At 32.2% G+C, this 18,768-nt stretch overlaps 1 protein-coding gene and 1 long non-coding RNA gene across 5 annotated transcripts in view; one reads left to right on the top strand and one right to left on the bottom strand.

Moving 5' to 3' along the window:
* Positions 1–283: 283 nt before the first annotated feature.
* Positions 284–1,982, top strand: LOC110999284. 2 transcript variants are annotated; one of them, XR_002600387.2, is made up of 3 exons: positions 336–662; positions 747–881; positions 1,082–1,982. It is a non-coding gene; the product is annotated as an uncharacterized LOC110999284 (long non-coding RNA). The 2 variants fall into 2 exon arrangements; XR_002600386.2 differs by having other exon boundaries at positions 284–662; positions 747–1,982.
* A 1,289-nt stretch (positions 1,983–3,271) lies between these two features.
* Positions 3,272–18,768, bottom strand: part of LOC110999289 (rhoGEF domain-containing protein gxcI) — a 44,572-nt gene continuing 29,075 nt past the window's right edge. Inside the window, exons 11-23 of one of the 3 annotated variants that reach the window (XM_022268284.2) lie at positions 17,839–17,985; positions 17,568–17,656; positions 17,060–17,225; positions 16,601–16,717; positions 15,031–15,157; positions 13,914–14,052; positions 12,808–12,881; positions 12,304–12,368; positions 9,647–9,780; positions 9,260–9,397; positions 8,271–8,385; positions 7,858–7,931; positions 3,272–6,551 (exon numbers count right to left, since the gene is read on the bottom strand). In XM_022268284.2, the coding sequence (XP_022123976.2) occupies positions 6,425–6,551; positions 7,858–7,931; positions 8,271–8,385; positions 9,260–9,397; positions 9,647–9,780; positions 12,304–12,368; positions 12,808–12,881; positions 13,914–14,052; positions 15,031–15,157; positions 16,601–16,717; positions 17,060–17,225; positions 17,568–17,656; positions 17,839–17,985 (1,512 nt within the window). In that variant the 3' untranslated portion in view covers positions 3,272–6,424. Of the gene's footprint in view, positions 6,552–7,857; positions 7,932–8,270; positions 8,386–9,259; positions 9,398–9,646; positions 9,781–12,303; positions 12,369–12,604; positions 12,766–12,807; positions 12,882–13,913; positions 14,053–15,030; positions 15,158–16,600; positions 16,718–17,059; positions 17,226–17,567; positions 17,657–17,838; positions 17,986–18,768 lie in introns of those variants that run through there. The other 2 variants (XM_022268285.2, XM_045634134.1) reach the window with 2 other exon arrangements.

Genomic DNA, 18,768 nt, shown 5'->3' with positions numbered 1-18,768 from the left:
TCACACGCTGTACGCTGATGCCTGGTCTATACCATAGTCCGTCTACGGGTTTTCAGTTTTTAATTTTTAAGGACTCTAAATTGTTTTTTAATTCTGATTCTGATACTTTTTCTTATGGTGTTCTGTTCCCCTCTTCCTGTATACAACATCTCGACTAGGACCTTCGGACTTCAGTAGTTGGATTTTTAAAGAAGAGCATTTGGATCGTTACCGAAGGCTAAGAGTGACTTGGTGAATGAATCAAATTATGTGCCAGTACTAGTGGTAGCCGGTAGGTACTACCTAACCATGCAACATGAATTATTTAGGGCAGCGGGCCCACGCCCCACAGGAGGGAAATTCTATTGTGAAGGGGGGCTGTTTAAAAAGTTATTCAAATTATTATTTGTAATTTCATTTTTTAATTATTTGTTTTGAAAAATTACTTAGGTTCTGATTTTCGTTAGAGCAAGAGCCTGTTCGTAGCACCTTGTTCCGTCTTAAAATATTGTCTCTGGATTTAATGTTTTTCTAATGTCACTATACAATATTATTGTAAATTTGAAATAGAAAGCTGCAAAATAGACTTGAGAAAAATGTGAGCAAGATCGAAATAATTTTCAATGTACGTAGACGTTATGGAAAGATGCAAGGGGTTAAGGGACAATATTTGAATTTAAATGGTAAAAAAAAATTCAAGGTTATGAATAAATAAAATATTTTGAACCTGCATAATCGCGCAATATTCAGTTACTTTATATTTTTAGGATTTGGTCTCACAACAACTAATCTGCAAAATGAAGAAGTAACATTTACTGCTTTAAAGCAACAATTGAAATAGTACTGCGGATTGATAAATAAGGAGTGAAAAGGAGATTGATTAGCAGTTGAGTTGTTCCAAGGTATTGAAAAAAATGTGGAAAAAAAACAGACTAGTGTCAACACTGAAATTAGTTTAATGATTTAATGCTTTAAATAGGTTGAACATTATCAATTTCAGCAGATTTAATATTATCAGATATGTCTAGGTTTTATGAGTGATTGGCTATTTGTTTGAATTGTTTCTGTTTATGTATGGGTAATCCATAAATCAAAATTTCAGTCTTCTTCTTCTTCAAGTGCCTCTCCATTACTGGAGTTTGGCCGTCAGTTTCCTGAAGCGCGTCTCGTTCTGCGCCAGATGTCAACTCAGTTTCATCTTAAGTAGTCATAATTGGTTGAAGTAGTTATAAGATTGTTTAAAACCTATTTCTACTTTTAAAAGTAAGAATTGTAAACCAATAAAATTATCAAAGGGATTAATAAACATTATAAAACAGAAACTTAAGTCTGGTATGAAACTATTAACTTGATTTGGTATTTGTGCTCCAACATGTTAGATTTAAATTTGATTGAAGCTGATTATAAGTTAGGTAATAGTTACATCATTTAATGTTTCTTTATAACTGTGATTAATATCCTACAGTTAATATGTAAATGCAAATCTTATTTAAGTAAGGAATAAATAAAAGTTTTATGTTTGTAGTATTTGATAGTTTTATTTTTGGCAATTGCATTAAGTCTTCTTGAATTAATATCATCAAATAACTCCAGTTTTTATAAGTGATTTGCTACTAGTTTGAATTGTCTCTGTTAATGTATATCCATAAATCCTATTTCAGTGTAATTTAAGTAGCCATTTATAAAAGTTGATTGTTTAAAACCTATTTTAACTTTCAAAGTAAGAATTGTAAACCAGCAGCAGCATCTCTATAAAATTAAAAAGGAATTAATAAAGATTATTAAATAGAAATTTGTCTGGTATGAAATTATGACTCTTAATTAGCTTACAATTTGATTTTGATGTTCAAAAATGTTAGATATAAATTTAACTTTGATTGATACTGATTATAAGATGAAGTTACGTAATATTTACATCAGTTAAATTTTGTTTTTAGTTAATATGTATGTGAATGCTAATCATGTGTAAGTAAGGAATGAACAAAGGTTTTATGTTTGTAGTATTTGATAGTTTTATTTTTGGCAATTGCATTACGTCATCTTGTCTGTCTTGTTAAGTAGGAAAAGTCATTGAAGTGGTTCACATTACTCTTTGTAGCAATATTCCGTTGAAATCAATATGAGTAAGATTGACTTGTGTTTTTTTAATTTTATTTTAAACATACATGAAGTAAAATAAGAAATGTTTCTGCCACAGTTTTTTTTATTTAAATAAGGCATCTCTGTTTATTATCCATAGCGATCACACTTAATATATTAGTTGAGTGCTGTTCTGTAGGAAATATTATTGAATTCGTAAAACCTACATTAGATGTTTTAATGATTTCATAAAATTATTTAGGTACTTAGTAACATTGTATACCAACATTTGATACTTAACATAAAAAAATCTCCAGTGACTATGTGTACATTCTGGGCCGTTGAAAAAATAGAGATTATTTCTAAAGATATAATTCTTCCCAAAATCTACAAATATATTTTTAGGTTGTTAGGATTTTATTCTCATAATAGACATTAGTCACTTACATGAAAACACTTATATGCTAACATTACAATTTGAAAAAAAAAAGAAACCTGGTAGGACTTGGATGAACTTTCATTTCCGTAGATTGGGATCACTCAATAGATGGTCTTTTAATCTTAGTTTAAATATTGCTAGGCTGCCTGCACTTTTTACATTTTTTGGGAGTCTATTATACCCCAGTACTCCCCCAACGCTGAATGTTTTTTTGCCGTTATTGGTTACCGTAATCTATACTTAGGTAGAACTAAATTATGAGGGCGTCGTGAACTGCGCGTCAATTGTCTACAAATTATCGACTTAATGTGCGATAGAAGAATCGCTTAATTCGTCGTTAAAATAAGCAGTTGGCCCGCAGACGGTGAGGAAATTACTTACTATTTTCTTGCTCATGGAAATTCCAATAGTTATACACTCCATGTAATGGGGCATCTCCATGTGATGTGGAATGTTGTTAAGCTGTCTTGACTAGACCCCCAGGTAACAGGTAGTAAAGGTATATTAAATAGTACTTACCTCAACTTTAAAATTTGAGTTAACATGTTTCACACGCTCTCAACTAACTATATATATTTGGATATGAAATATGGATGTTGAATAATATATAGGTTGAAGGCTAAGGGAGGGGGGTTTTTGTTTGTTATTAATTAGGTTCGATTCCCTGGATTTTGGTAAGCCATATGCTTAAAAATGATAAAATGCGTAATGTACGACGTAATAAGTCTTTAGTAAGTTATAGTTGATTACACACTTAGCTAAAAGAAAAATTAAATACCATACAAAACAAACTGTTTATTAATGTTTTCACTATTGATAAGTCACAACACGTAAATGCTCTTTACTTTTGACTAAAACAATCTATTTAAATAATTTATGCCCGTTTAATGGTTTTACTACACAAATGTCTAATGACATGTAATGTCATATAGACCAAATACTTCACCATTTTAATAAAATCTCAACATCAATTAATCTTAACAGAAAAAAATACATACAAATATATTTAGCGAAAAGAATGAATACAAAATAGCTATGGAACATCCGAATTCACAAAGCTTATACACGAATTACCATTACGGATAACAAAAACATTAAAAATGCTAACGGTAATAACATTTATTTATAGTATGTATTAAGTATTACATGTATCATATAGCAAGCATTGCCGTAAAAATCCTATGAATTTTTGTTTATTTTCCAATATCCAGAAGTTTTACTAATGTTGCAGTACTTAGCTCGGCTAATATAAGCAATATTATTTATATATGAAACGTATATTATGAGATCAACTAGACGTAAACAGAAGAAGCAACATCAACACGCAAAATTGTGCTGTTCAAAATTCTGAAACGATTATCCATTCAAATGACACTTAAAATGTAAATACTTAATTTCTGTTTACGAAGAAACACACGCGTTTAAAACCACAATCATTAATAATATTAACAGCAAATCTTACTATTATGAATATTACGTAATTAGTTCATCACGGCATAAATGAGGTTCGAAGTTTGATCGAAAACTGAATAATTTTATTTAACCTGCATTACGCTTCTACATAATATAATCCGCAGCTGTCATACATATGGTTTGGTATTAGCAGCACAATGAACAAATACAGTATAAAGATTGCCTGTATCGTCGTCATCGCCTGCAAGCCAGAAGTTCAAATATAGGTATGTCAACTTTAGTATTGAATTATTTTATCGCGCTATCCTAAGTTAGCGACAGTAACGGATTTTACATTGTGTACCCACACAATGTTGGGACTGTATGGTGATAATGTACCAATGCATTTACATATATGTGAAGTAATGTAAGATCAGATAATTCTTATGAAGACGAGTATTAAATGTATCGTATCAAATTGTCACAACCGTTTTCATGAAATTTATTGATTTGTAAAATTTTATATATACCCTATAAACATTGGTCCATACTTATTGTTAATAAAAATGGTTCTATTGAATGATATTCAAAAAGTATTCGACTTCATTAGCGATTTAAAAGGGCCTATTTTAATTATACATGTTGAGTTCGCTTAACACGGTATCTCAAAGAAGAGAGTACAAAACTCGCGGGCAAGGACAGTTAAGACAAGAAGTATTCGATAAAATGGTGCATTATACAATGCGTACAATTAATTATATTATCACCTAGTGTATTTAAATTACTGTCTAACTATAAAGTAAGTCCAACTCGAAGTAACCCATATATTTACATCTCAATTCTCACTATCGGGTCAAAGGCCAGTTAATTAATTCCTTAAAGCTTCGTATAAGTATTTTCACTATATGTCTTTCTTTTATGTACGTTATACGTACATTTAAAATTTATATATATAATATAAAATAATACTTGATGAAGACATGGATGGTTAGTTAAACATGAGTTTAACATTAGTGATTTTGATTTGAATGAAAATTTGTTCATGTTAATTTATTTTTATCCCGCTTTACTGTACATATAATAACTTTTTTTTATTTTGTTTAGTTATTATATGCTTAGAACCTGAACACCTTTTAGACTATTTTTGTTGTTGTTAATGAAATATTAATGATGTACATCTTATATTTAATAGATGAGTTTATTCACAATGATTACGTTGACTAATTATATAATTGTCATGAAATTTATTTTAACACTATTTGACAGTTTACATACAAGTCTAAGGGCCTGTTTCACAATGTCCGGATAAGTTCCAAATAAGCTATCTGTTACTTATAGGTATGATAAATAGTATTTTTGCGTTTCACGACTGTCAGATAGCGCTATACGTCATGAAATTCGAAGTATCTTATTTGGAACTTTTATCTTTCGAATAGTTTATGTTTTGCATAGCTATTTGACACTTTATCCATACATTGTGAAACAGGCCCTAAATAAATAAACTTTTTTTATCACATTGCATACTGTGAATGCATACTAAAGCCATAATTGTATTACCAAAAGCTTTTGAATCTTACACTCCAATATTGATTTGGATTACGAGAGTATTACATATTTAATAAAACCACAAAATACGGATTAAACTACTTCGCTTATACCAGAACTTCAGTTCATTATATATAAGTATTCATACAATTGTAACAATAATTCTAATTACATTAATCTACGACAATATTATATACATAATATCCTATAATAATTTATGAAACGTTGATTAAAGTTAATTTGATCGCACTGGACACCTACTATGTTTTAATGCAATGTATATGCTAACAATTTAATATTTAATAACAATTACAGTGACTATTCACATTAATACGATATACCTACCTTAAGATCTATTTAAAAACCCTCTGGCACTATAAGCGATTTGGCACAGTTTTTCTTAGTTAAAAGTTAATTGCCTAAAATCACGTATAATACATAAACTAGTTTATAATTTAAAAAACGTCTTTTCAATGACTTACCTAATTCACTATTAGATCTTTTATACTTCATTCGACTACTTGAAAATTGATATAATTCCAATGAAACGTACTACATACATAGTATGGATATGCTGCCTCGTTTCCAGTATGTATAAAACACTTTAATCGAAAAAGATGTTAGCAATATTTATAAAAAATAAACCGATCTAATAGAGTTTGAACTAGAGGACTCGTCCGTCTCTTTTCATCACAGCATAAACAAAATTTGTTAGAAAGAGACAAAATAATACTCTGGTTAATACGATATCGACTAGTACGGTATTATTATCGACTAGTACTGATTTAGTTTTTAATAATAAGGGCATACTGCAGTTTTGTTTTCAATAGAGGCTGTAGCGTAACCTAATAATTCATAGACTTGCAAACGATTTCCCTATTTACTAAGCTGGAATTCACATCAATCATTACACCTCGTTTCTCTCGTACCAACTTAAGCGTCAATCGCCTAACAACACCAACATCAGGAGGATTTCTCCCCCGCTAAATCTCATCTACTCCCATCATCCCCTCTGTGTGTTTCATTCTCACTAATATTTTCTTGAACAGAGGGGTAAGTAGGTACAGTAGAGCTGACTGCTGATTCTTCAGGATCTGTGATTGAAGTTGCCTTGTTTCTGTAAATAATGATACGCTACAGATAATCCTATAACGAATTTTGTAATTGGTACATGACATGCCAATATCAAATTTGATATATCAGTATTTGAAAAGGGTGTTTCTATTTAGAGAGAACATACAGTGATTGAATATCACTGTATGTTTAATCACTGGTAGTCATATTATATTTACTGAATACAACTATGCAAATGCAACATCGCGCATTTTAATTAAATCGAATCATATTAATTTGATTTCGACCATTAAGTATGCAATGAGGAAATGTATACCAATCGGTGGTAATTTACTTATTAAGATTTGGAATAGAGATGTAAATAAGTAAATTGTAATCGCTAAAAAATTAAACATTTGTTCTGTTGCTCTAAAAATTTAAAAATTATAGCGTTAAATTCTGGTTCAAGCATCTAGATTATATAGAATCTACTTTACAAATGAAAGGTTAAAAAAATAAATGCTTTCTGTGCCTACTAAAAAATAAACTAAGCTAAAACATTTGCATGACTGCGTCCCATCGATATTCACATGTTTGTTTATAAAGCTTTTGTTCGCTTTGACGGGATTTGTTTATGATATTTAAAGCGGGTTTTTCTGTTTTCAAGCGAAAAAAGATTTTGATGACACACAATGATCAATCTGTGTTGTTTAAGGCAACCTATACATAAAACATTCACTTAAAATGGTATAGAAAAATAACACTAAAGTTACTAACTTAGTTGTATGATTTTTGATAATTTTTATATTGAAGAAATCATTTCTAAACGTAAAATATGTTTCATATTTTAAAATATTGGTAGAATATTTTGTGAAGAATTTAATAAGCGCTACTATAATATAAATTATTTTTACATTACGCTGCTGCTAAACTATTATAATTTTCTTTAAAAACATATGCAAAAGTTATAGGACTGGTCATAAGAAATAAACAAAAAAGTCCAGTGTTATAATGTACAGGTTTGAGGTGAACTAAGCATTTTATCTAAATATATGCTGTCTAAGTATGAGTGCTTTGAACAATGCCATTTAGAAAGCTACACGAGGGCAATGTTCTATGCTATGATTGCAAGCATTCTTGCCTCATGAAGAACATCAGCCAGCCCCTTTTTTGTCATCCATCCAATTTCGAGTGCCAACTTGACGAGCTGAATATTGAACTGACAAAGAGAAGTCATATCTCCAGTAAACAGAACGAAGTGAATAGGGAAAGATACGTACAGATAAAGAAAGTTAATGTTATTGTTAGCGAAATAACACTTTAAATTGGCAATACGTGAAATTCGTAAGATTTTAAATTAGATTATTTACCTGGTTGTCAAATCTTTATGTTTTTTGTCGCTTTTTTCGACTGTACTAGGACTTGGCTGTCTTTCCAAATGACCCTATAACAATGAGAAAAGGTTAATAAAGTTGTAAGGTTAGTAACTAACGGGGTATTTTTTGTTTAAAGTTGATTTCGCCAGCTTCTAGATGTGCAAAGTGAGGATTTTGCGTTAGTATGGCATTAAGAATATTCTTATATATATCTATAAATGCCTCATGGGTAATAAGAATATACTTAAATACAGTTGAATTGCAATTGAATAACTGTTAGAAGATTTAATATATTGAATGTAAGTTGGGATTATATGAATATGGTTTACAGATATACAGTTTCAATTTTAAGCTAGACTTTCTAATATTTAATAATCGTACATGTTCTAACGTACAGACTTCCTTACCTGACTTGCATACATTGCGGCGTCCACATGCGACTGACTATGGACATTCCCCATCTTGCTCAAAGGCGGATTTTTGAATGAGTAAGAGAATGCTAACCCCCGTTTTAATGACGCCCTAGAAATAATCTCAATTATTGATTCGAATTAAGGATGCGTCTAATGGCGCTCCTACGCTATCGATACTCCTGCGTCACCTTTTACTATTAATGTCGAGAGAAGCTTCATAACTTCTCTTCGAAATTAATATATAAACAACATACACGTTATATCATGTTCATTCAGAACATGATTCAATGCAGGTCGGCACGGGTTTTCCTTCTCCAAATAAGGTAAACATTTATTCCCAAGTGCTTTAGGAACTGATGGACAAATCCTATGCGTAAAAAAATATATACTTTCAAAAATAAGGTACACCCTACTACACGTTTATAGGTACAAATGCGCAAAACCTGCTATATTTCAAAGATCACTACAGCACCTGTAAAGCGAGAAGGCTGCCGGAGGAAAAAAAATACGATGCACACCTTCCTACCCGCTTGTAAATGTAAAAAAATAAGAACGTTTTTACACAATTGTCTTTTAGCTTTGCAAATTGTTTGATCTCATTGAAAAAGTAAACGCGGATATCACAAATTTAAGGGAAACGTTTAATATATATATTTTAGGTTATTCATGATTACCGTTTCGTTTAACATGTTGTATTTTCACCTGCTTATCGTGATTGAAAGAGAACCATTTTCATTATTTAATTCTCCCAGACCAAAATATTGAATCAATCTTGAAATCGTTAAAAAATGAAACCGTCCCATTCCCTTTTAAGGCGAGCAGAAAAATACGCTGGCCTGTGGGCGGTTACAGGTATAGGCGATGTAGGAAGTAATTAATAGGCTTATTCGTTGATATAAAATTAAATCTATGCACACAAACATATTAAAAATATATGTATAGATAAGTGAGTGGTCTTAAAATTATCTTTAATTTTGTTTTACCTTGTAGGACTTGGGGGTGGATAACTACTTCCACGATGGTCAGGACTTAAAAACTGAGAAGATTGTGATGCTGCTAAACGGTTGCGCTGTAGAAGTTCCTGGTGTGATTGATATAGTCTCTCGGAAGCTGACGGAGCTCTATTCAAAAATAAATATCAATAAAATAATGTCCTGTGAATTACGCAGTCATATTTCTTTTTCATCTCTAATATATCTACTAACTCTGACTGTTATGGTAGTATATGGTTTTGTCTAATTAATATACTGGTGGAAAATATTTTTCAAAAGAATTGTTATGGTTAGAGAAATTAAACAATCTGGAATGCCTGCGTGTATGACTATGCTTCAACCTGGGGCTTCGCGTTTTTAATAATGTTTTATACGTACCTTAGAGTAAGAGTAATTGCGTTTGGATTAAGATCCGGATGGCTGCTCAAAACGGAAACATTGTTCGAGTGGGGTGACAAGGAGTGTGGCGACTCGGGCGCTGGCGTAACATGGAGCGTTAACCCATCCGCTACCTAAAGCACCCATTACACAAACACATTAGGCGGCCCATACATCTACAATAATATTGCACAATATATACTGACGGACTCATAAACTGCATCAAACTTCAGGATTACTTTGAAATGATTTTTTAAATAATTATGCTAATTTTTTATATTAAATTATATAAATATGGAGAGACTTGCCCTTAACGAAAGAAAATTCTAGTTCTCGTAGTCTCAGATTTAAGAAACAATTTAAAAAAAACACGCAAACTTTGGACAGTTGAATTATTGTTACCAGCAGAATTGTTGGGATAGCTGTTTAACTCATCATGAGTTTCTGAACCATAATACTTGAACCGAACGTTGGATAACGTTGGATACTTCAACCGAACAAGCTGCTCAAATTGTAGCACGAACAAAAAGAAGAATGTTAAAGGAGGCGGATTTTCAGACCCCATTTAGACCAGCAAATGGTACAAAGTTGTCTGTAGCTCACAGCATGTGCGCGTGATCATCTAAATTGGACAGATGGGCCTCCGTATTGTTCACAGACGCGTGTGACATGTTCATATGGTGCAGATGGTCGCAGAAGAGTCTATCATCGACGTGGGGAGCGATATGCTCAAAGTTGCATTGAGGAGTATGATCCTTTTGGAGGCGGTTCGTGCATGCTCTGGGGTGGCATATCGACGAATGGGCGAACAGAATTTGTCAAAACGGTAGTAGAGGGGGTTTGACTGCACATGGCTACATAACAGAAATCTTAGAAGATCACGTGGTGCCTTACATGGGATCTATAGGCGAAAATTTTACTTTAATGCAGGATAATTTCCGGCCGCACGCTGCTGCACAAGTTCGACAATATTGCCAAAGACAAACAAGTTGACAAAGAGGTTGGGATACGTACAATGAATTGGATCGCATCCCGGATTTTAATCCCATTGAGCATCTTTGTGACAATTTAAAAAAGAGCTGTTTATACGAGAAATCCAGTGCCTACTACAGTGGCACAACTAAGAAAAGCACTTTCAGAAGAATGGGCAATATTCCGCAAGATGTTTTAATAACCCTAATCAAATCTATGCGGAACCGATAAGAATCTGTAATAAGGAACGAAGTAATACACCAAAAAATAAAAAAAAACCTTGCATACGTTTGTCTATTGTTAAAAAAGTTGGTTTTTAATTAAACCAATTTTTTTAATATCTGTTTTTCTTCAAAAAGTTTTAAAACATGTATTTCAAAGTCGTTTTTTACTTTGATGCAGTTTATGAGTCCGTCAAAGTTGTTGATTGTACAATATTATTAGCAGTGTAGAGATAATATTGAAAAATTGCGCAATGATTGAACAGAAGTTTGAGTCAGCTTAATTTTTACTGCGCAATATGTTTCATTTTTTTCATTTTCTCAACTAAATCACTATCATGACTGCAGCCATAACTTAGTCGTCGGACATGTTTCTCTCATGAAAATATTGACGTGAATTTGTTGTTTGGTTTGTTAATCTTATTTCATATTAAAATATTGTAGATGTATAGGCCGCCGCCTTAGACATAAATGGACGAATTTGGTTTAGTAACAAATCTTTAGTTTCATAACAATATTATTTTAAGTTATTTTAGAATATATAATAATGTCGATTTTTAAATTCACAATTCTATGATATGTATTAAGAATATTATGTAATGTACGCCTATAAATATGTTTCACGCCTGTCTGTGTGTGTGTTTCATTTTAATATTTAAATTAAAAAAATTCTCACGCTAATAGGTTCACAGTGCATTACTGTCCATTATTTGCATTACATTGCATAAAGCAAGCCTATTTGAAGTAGGAAATAGCGAATTTAACGTCAAACCTCGATCGATATCCAATATTATGGACTGATAATTGGGTTTGAGCATATTAGGGTCGGACGGATTAATTCGTTACCCGTGCGATATTTTAGCAACACAAAACGATTAGTATAAAAAATTGTTTAAAGAAACGTGGTGCTTTTATTTATAAAATATATCATGCATTTAGAATCACGCTAATTCACAGAGTATATCGATCTAATACCTATTATTTTAATATACTTTTTATTTGTTTTCATTTCTGTGTCGTATGCTTCATATGTGTTTTATGGTTGAATAAAAAGGTGCACATATTAATGTGGCCGTAGTAAACAGTTTCGCATCTTCGAATACTGTCCTGGAGCATTGGACGATTTCAGTAACGCGTTATGAATTAATGATAAGTTTGATCTGTGTACATGGCGTATGATATTTAAGTCATTTAATGAAAGTAATATCATCTGCAACACATGCCACTCATTGGAATCTTTCTCAAAATGAATGCATACAAACTTTGAACTCAGCTAGTCATGTATAAAAAATGTTGAACTTATTTTAATAATTGTATTATTATTGAACGGCTATAAATAAAACATAATCGATTCGAAAACTAACATATGTAGTGGTATCACCTTTCCGTGCCGAACCGAAATTATAATAAAAACTCGCTCGAGGCCTAATTATATAGAAATTACAGTTATTCCAAAAACATTACCAAAGGTTCCTGCTCCGTTGGTGTTTCTGTCTCACTGACCAAATTTACTGTGATTGACGTAACCGCTGAAAACAAAATCTACACCTTAATAAATATATTAGAAGTTTACGTAACATAAATGGCTTAAAATAACAGAGATGGGATTGACACAGGTTAAAAGGTACTTCACATCAATCGGTAAAAATTATTCTTTTTACTCAAGCCTAAAGCTTAAACTGAAATAATCCACAAATCAGAAGTAGATCATGTCATGCATATTTATGCTATATCGATGGGGGGAGAGCACAGCAAGCTAATACATGCCTGCCTATAAAATGCCTTTATATGCTTTAATTGAAGATAATGGGAGAGCAAGGGAGTATTACTCGTGATTCACCCGAACTTCTTGGGCTTAGTGACCGTTCGAAGTTCTGTTGCTGTGTCTGTCTACTCAGAGGCCTACCTCTTGATACCAGCGAATTTCTGTGGCTTACTTAAAACATTAAAATATAATTATGTACTTACGCTGTTCAAGGGAGCCGCCTGCTCGGTTTATGATTTTGCTTGGCCCCGGGTGCGGTTCGTCCCGGGAAGTGGCACTGGTGATTTGGAATTATTTGAACCATTAACGATGAGGTACATCGCAAGCGGTAATTGATACTTTCGCAGCTACAGTTTTCGTTTACATGACTTTAAGGTAAATATCAGATATAAAGCTCCACAGGTGATCATTATTTATAAATTTAATTGTTTCTTATTCGATTTATTTTCAACACACACTTGTACAGTATTCTTAGACTAAATAATTAACCCTTTGGAGTTGAGGCTATTGGGACGTGAGGTTTAAGTGAACAGGCGCGAATTAAAGATATAAGTTGGCGCCTGGTAGGTTGCTAGCGCTGGTGCATTCCTCGCTTAACGAATAAGTATACAGAGGGGAGCGCGGTCTCACGATGTGGTAACATTGCGGTGCCGCAAGGTGCAATTATTTCGAGCTATGGGGTGCCACACGGTCGTTGCGGTGTTACACCATATTTTACCACTCCCCGTCTCATCTTGTAGGACACAAGTCCGGCGCGCTTGCGGTGCGCAACGCGTCGTGTGGCATGGTATAGTAATGTATGTATGTAGGATGACGTTGTGGCACTGCTCCGGCGCCGCACCGCAACATAACCGCATCTTGTGGCCGAGCTCTTAAAGGTACACAGCCACAGGTACCAAACATACTTGCTCAGAGTGTAAACTTTAAATATATTGTTACAAAGTCAGGTTGAGTTAAAAGCTATTGAGATTTTTCAAAAAAAATTGATTAACAATACGTTTTCATGAACTCAAAATTGGGGAATATACTATAACAATATATTTAATGTTGCCCTCGTTGTTGGGAGGCTGTTAGATTTTTAGCAATTAAAATTGCCTATTCTGAGTGGTACCACTTTGTTGAAGGAATATTGAATGTTGAAGTGAACATTATAGATGTGTGACTAGGATGGAATGAACTCAACATAACTTCATAAATAAACGCCTAACTCTTTAAGTGTTTAATAAGATCCTAATTAAGAGTGAAGAGATATGGCATAAATAAAAAATATAAGATCCATCACAGTAAATAAAACGCTGAGCCGATTTACCTGAGTGATTGCTGGAAACTGGACAAACGAGATTGTCGTGAGCTGGCTGTTGATAACCGATGCATATAGTGTCTCTGATTGCCAATTCGGCTATAACTGGCAACATCCCCGGCAGCTAAAACAAATCGCTTTCCAAAATCTAATAACACACAAAAACAAACCCTGACCGTAAAAATGAAAAATAGTTTTGTTATCCAGCGTAGATTTTCAGCATTACAACGCAACTTACACGCAAGCGATATCGAATTATATAATTTTAATATTAATGCCAGTATCCTAAGTTTATTGTAGAGTAATCCGACCTATTCAATATAAAAATTTATTTATATTGTTTAAATTAAAGCAGTGGTTGGTCTTTGGAATTGAGACGAAATAGTACCTTATTAGAAACATAATAAAGAATATAGTAATTTACGTAAATCGGTGATGACTTTTAATTGAGATGTTTTTTTAAAAAAACCAACCAAATAATAACAACAATAAAGTAACAGATAGGTATCAAATGCATCGCTCCCTTGTCCATCGGGCAATGAGCCAGAATAGGGTGAAATAACGATTCTAATAAGTATTTTCTCTGTTTTGTTAGTGAGACTATTTTAAAGAGGAATCATTTATATTAGAACATTTTAATACTTTAGTAATACATATTACTAAGATTGATATATCATGCTTAAATATAAGTAGTTAATTAAAAATAGTGTGAGAGAACCGGTCATCGTTTCAGATATGTACATCTGTTTTTGGTTATTATTCTTTATAGGTAAGTAAGTATCGCTATCCAGACTGGGGTGTTAGGGTAAGATAGTGTCGAGACTTAGGTGCGAATTCATGTCCTCTTAGTAAATCATGACATTATAGTTTTAACGTTGACAAAGCGACATTCCCCCTTATGCAAGTCCACTTTTGAGTTAGACCCCGCAGATAAAATCCAATAATATATTTACGAAGTCATAATTTATTTTATTAAGCCAGGATTGTTTTAGATTAAGTTTAAAATTTTCGATCCTTTTCCTTGGATAAATGCACATTTAGATACATCGATTGGTTAGCTGTTATTGATGGATCTTAAAATAGCAAACACATATGTAAGGTTAATATTATATGAATGTAAGCTCACCCTCGTTGGAATCGGTGGTGAATGATTGTGAACACTCATCAGTCGACACGCCCATGCCTCGGTGTAACATGCACGCAACTCTTTCACGAGCTTCGTTCTCAATAGCTATATCTTCAGCATTCTTCACCTAATTATTAAGTGTGTTAGAGATTTGGAAAGAACAGTGTTCAAAAGCTCATAGTGCTAATGTATATAATCGGAATAGTCTCCATAAATATTCTCATTATTATCAAATAAATTTGAATAATTTATAACCATTCAGACTGTCGTTGTAAGAATGGAATTCCCTTTATAAATTAGGTGTAGATGTACGAATTCAACTATTCAACAATCAAATATAAGTGACATTTTTAACAGTAATTACATGTAACAACATAAATGTACCATGGAAAAGATTTGTCACTTAAAACCCAGGGGCTTCCCTAGTATTGAGACTAAAGCCTCCCATACAGTACGATGAAACACGATGATTTTGCTCATACATTACGATAAAACTCCGGTTTCGGTTTTCACCATGCTGCATCGTCAGTTGTACACACTTCGTGTTGCAAAATCGAGTGATGCTTCAGCTTTAGTTAAGTTTATTTCAGCTGAGGTATAGTTAATTTTTTCGTATATCATGAATTCGACGCAATTGATAGCAGTGGCTGTGGCAAGTGCTATTTTATTGAAGACTAGAAAATGTTCGGTATGGACTAAACAGTGGTTGTTAAAAAGAAAAAAAATTTTATATAAATTTATTGAATGAGCTTAAATAAACACGTCGGTTATTGTCGGAAAGTCCACACATTACGATTTTAAACGACAAACGGTAAACCCGTCGTGTTTAAAATAAAGACTCGACAGAAATTTCGTCCACACACTTCCGTTTTGACCGACGGTTTTTATCGCAACGACGAAAATCATCGTGTTTCATCGTAGTGTATGGGAGGCTTAAGATCTGAACAATTTGTACGTTCTTCGTAAAAATTATTCTATAGTCTGTTTTAAATAAAGATTATTATTTACTATGCATTTTTAACGTCAGTATTCTGCAATGTGCATTTTAAAAATCACGTAGACTTAGCAGTGTTTATAAGTTATCTTACGCTTCAATTTTTATAGAACTAATTTTATCTAATGGTTGTGTTATAGATAAACATTCTATTTGAACAAAAGTTTTTCAGGTTTATTTATTTCGCAAGTGATATGAGACAAGCTACTTGAGGCATAGTTATATCTCAAAGTATATTTTTTATAACATTACATGGTTATCCTAATAAATAATTCTATGGACCTTCAAATTGAAGTGAATTTCGATTGAGTATCTATAATAGTGTACTAGCGTACTAAGTGATCGGTGAAAAATTTAAATTCGAGGCACTGACGGTTAGTGCAATCGTTAGACTGTTCGCAATATTGACAAAAACATCACTACTGAAAGTTTATACCTACATAAATAACTGTAACTATACTAACGAAGGCTTTATATCTATTCAAACGACACCAGATGAAAAACTTTGCACGATGCGATGATGAAATGACACTAGTTAGGGCTATTGTTAGTATAATATAAATCTTTTGACTTTACCTTCATAGTACATGTATCACTTGATTCTATCTCACTTAGGTCGCGTGATGGATTTAAGGCTGCCCAAATTAATAATGAGTGGGAAAGTCGAGCTTCTTTAATTTTTATTTCTAAAGTCTGTAAATAAATTAGATGTAATCAAACGTTTTTTATGAAACAATTTTCGACAAGTTACTTGACTTTACATGTGCGTAAATCGTTTGGTAATATTCTACTGAAACTACATGTGCGAACCATGTCAAAATCATGCCAATGAATCGAAAATAATAAATTACATTTAAAACACAATTAAGATTTATATATAAGAAGTGAGGAAAAATGAATAAATTAAACTGCAGTTTATTCGATTACAATAAAATATGCATTATTTTATTACGAACGCTCTGAGTTTATAAGTGAATTTAATGCATCATACTATTTGCTATACATTAATGAAGAGCTATAAGATTAAATTGTTACCTTAAGTGTTTGTGATGGAGTGGAATCTTTCGTAGATTCGCTTAGCGTAAAACATCCAATTGCTGAATTAGTTTCGTCCACAATTACATAAATGAGACTATTTGATTGGCTCTGGCTTTTTGCTGATTTATGCCAAGATACAAGTCTTTCCAAAAATATTTTGGGTCTACGAAAATGTCTTATGTTAAAACCTTCTAATTACTCCATATTTTAAGTAGTGATCGTGATTATCGCAGGGACTGGCATAATACGACCACTTATTGATAGTAAGTGAATTATAGCGGGTCATAAAAAACTGTATCACATATATAAAAAATGATAGAAGGGTGAGTGTAAAAATAGAAAGAATCTATTGTGCATTCCTTTAGAATATGATTGGTAGGAATATCAGAAAAATAGAAGTATATTTAACTCATAGTTACTTAAATATAGATTTACATTAACACATTTTTAATGTAACATATATTACGTAATATTTTTCTGTATAGACTATTATAATTAGACTAACCTTATCATTTTATAAGGCAATGCACTCCCTTTCGACTGTTTCTTACAAATTAACATCACGTCCGTCAAAAGAAATAGTTTTATTTCACTCTGAAATAAAGTATACCTTAGATGTGTTTTTCTTTTATATAATTTATAAATAAAAGGACATCGCATTCTTTGGATATATAAACAATTCGCAAAATTAACATTCGCTTTATCAGCCATAATTATTAATGAATAAAATTGGATGCATCCAAAATCGCTAGCAGTGAATAAATCGTAGTTCTTGCCTCCTTTCCTATGTTATCCTTAAATCGCAAGTTACACTCGTATACTAAATTGCGCAAAGGCAATTCAGTTGAATTTTGTACGGTTGTTTTTAAGTTTAACGAGCAATATGTCCTGAAAGCACGTTCCATTTCCTCATCTTTAAATTCCTGAAAAAGATATGATTAAACTCAATTTAGTTGTGGCATTGTTATGTACGGTGCATGTACATACTTTTCTTGGCCGGTATGAGCGTCACTGTCATGGATATTGCCAATAAATAAAAATTAATAAGGTAATTTGAAGTCATTCATTCTAACTTAATTATTTATGTTTTATAAAACGATGTATACTAGTATCTAGAAAATACAGTGCTGGGCTTAAATAGATGTGACACAAAGGGGGTAGGAACCTGAACTGAAATTATAGGTTTTGTTCACTTTTAATATAATATCTTTTAAGATACCTAGAATAATACCTAGATAAATAGAACCGTTCCAAAGTTAGAACTGTGCCACTGTAATTAATAATGCAAAGAATATACATAAAAAGATATTAGTTGGATACGTATAAAGTACACATACGCAAGAAATTCAGAATATAAGCAACGTCATCCTGATATTTCAAAATGGCGAAGGTAGTGCCAATATCAGCCGGCCAAGAAAAGTAAGTGTCACTATATATTTATTTTAATATTTTTTAAGAGTCATCTACTATTTTATGCATATCATAAAAACATCTACATATCATAAATTTTTATTTTCTTTTTTATTTTATGAAGGCTTCATGTAATTTTAAAAAAACGTGTGTTATGTACACGCGTTAAAAGTTATACTTCTTTGGCGTAACAAGATAAAAAAAAATTCAAAAATTTTGTCTTTCGCCTTATTTAACGTTTGTAGAAAAATCGATACTAACAATATAAAAAACTAAAATTTTGAAAGTTAACATCA

This window comes from Pieris rapae, chromosome Z (assembly GCF_905147795.1).
Source record: "Pieris rapae chromosome Z, ilPieRapa1.1, whole genome shotgun sequence".
In the NCBI taxonomy this organism is placed as follows: domain Eukaryota; kingdom Metazoa; phylum Arthropoda; class Insecta; order Lepidoptera; family Pieridae; genus Pieris; species Pieris rapae.
Note: the sequence above shows the minus strand (reverse complement) of the source record. Positions and strands in the feature narration are given on the sequence as shown.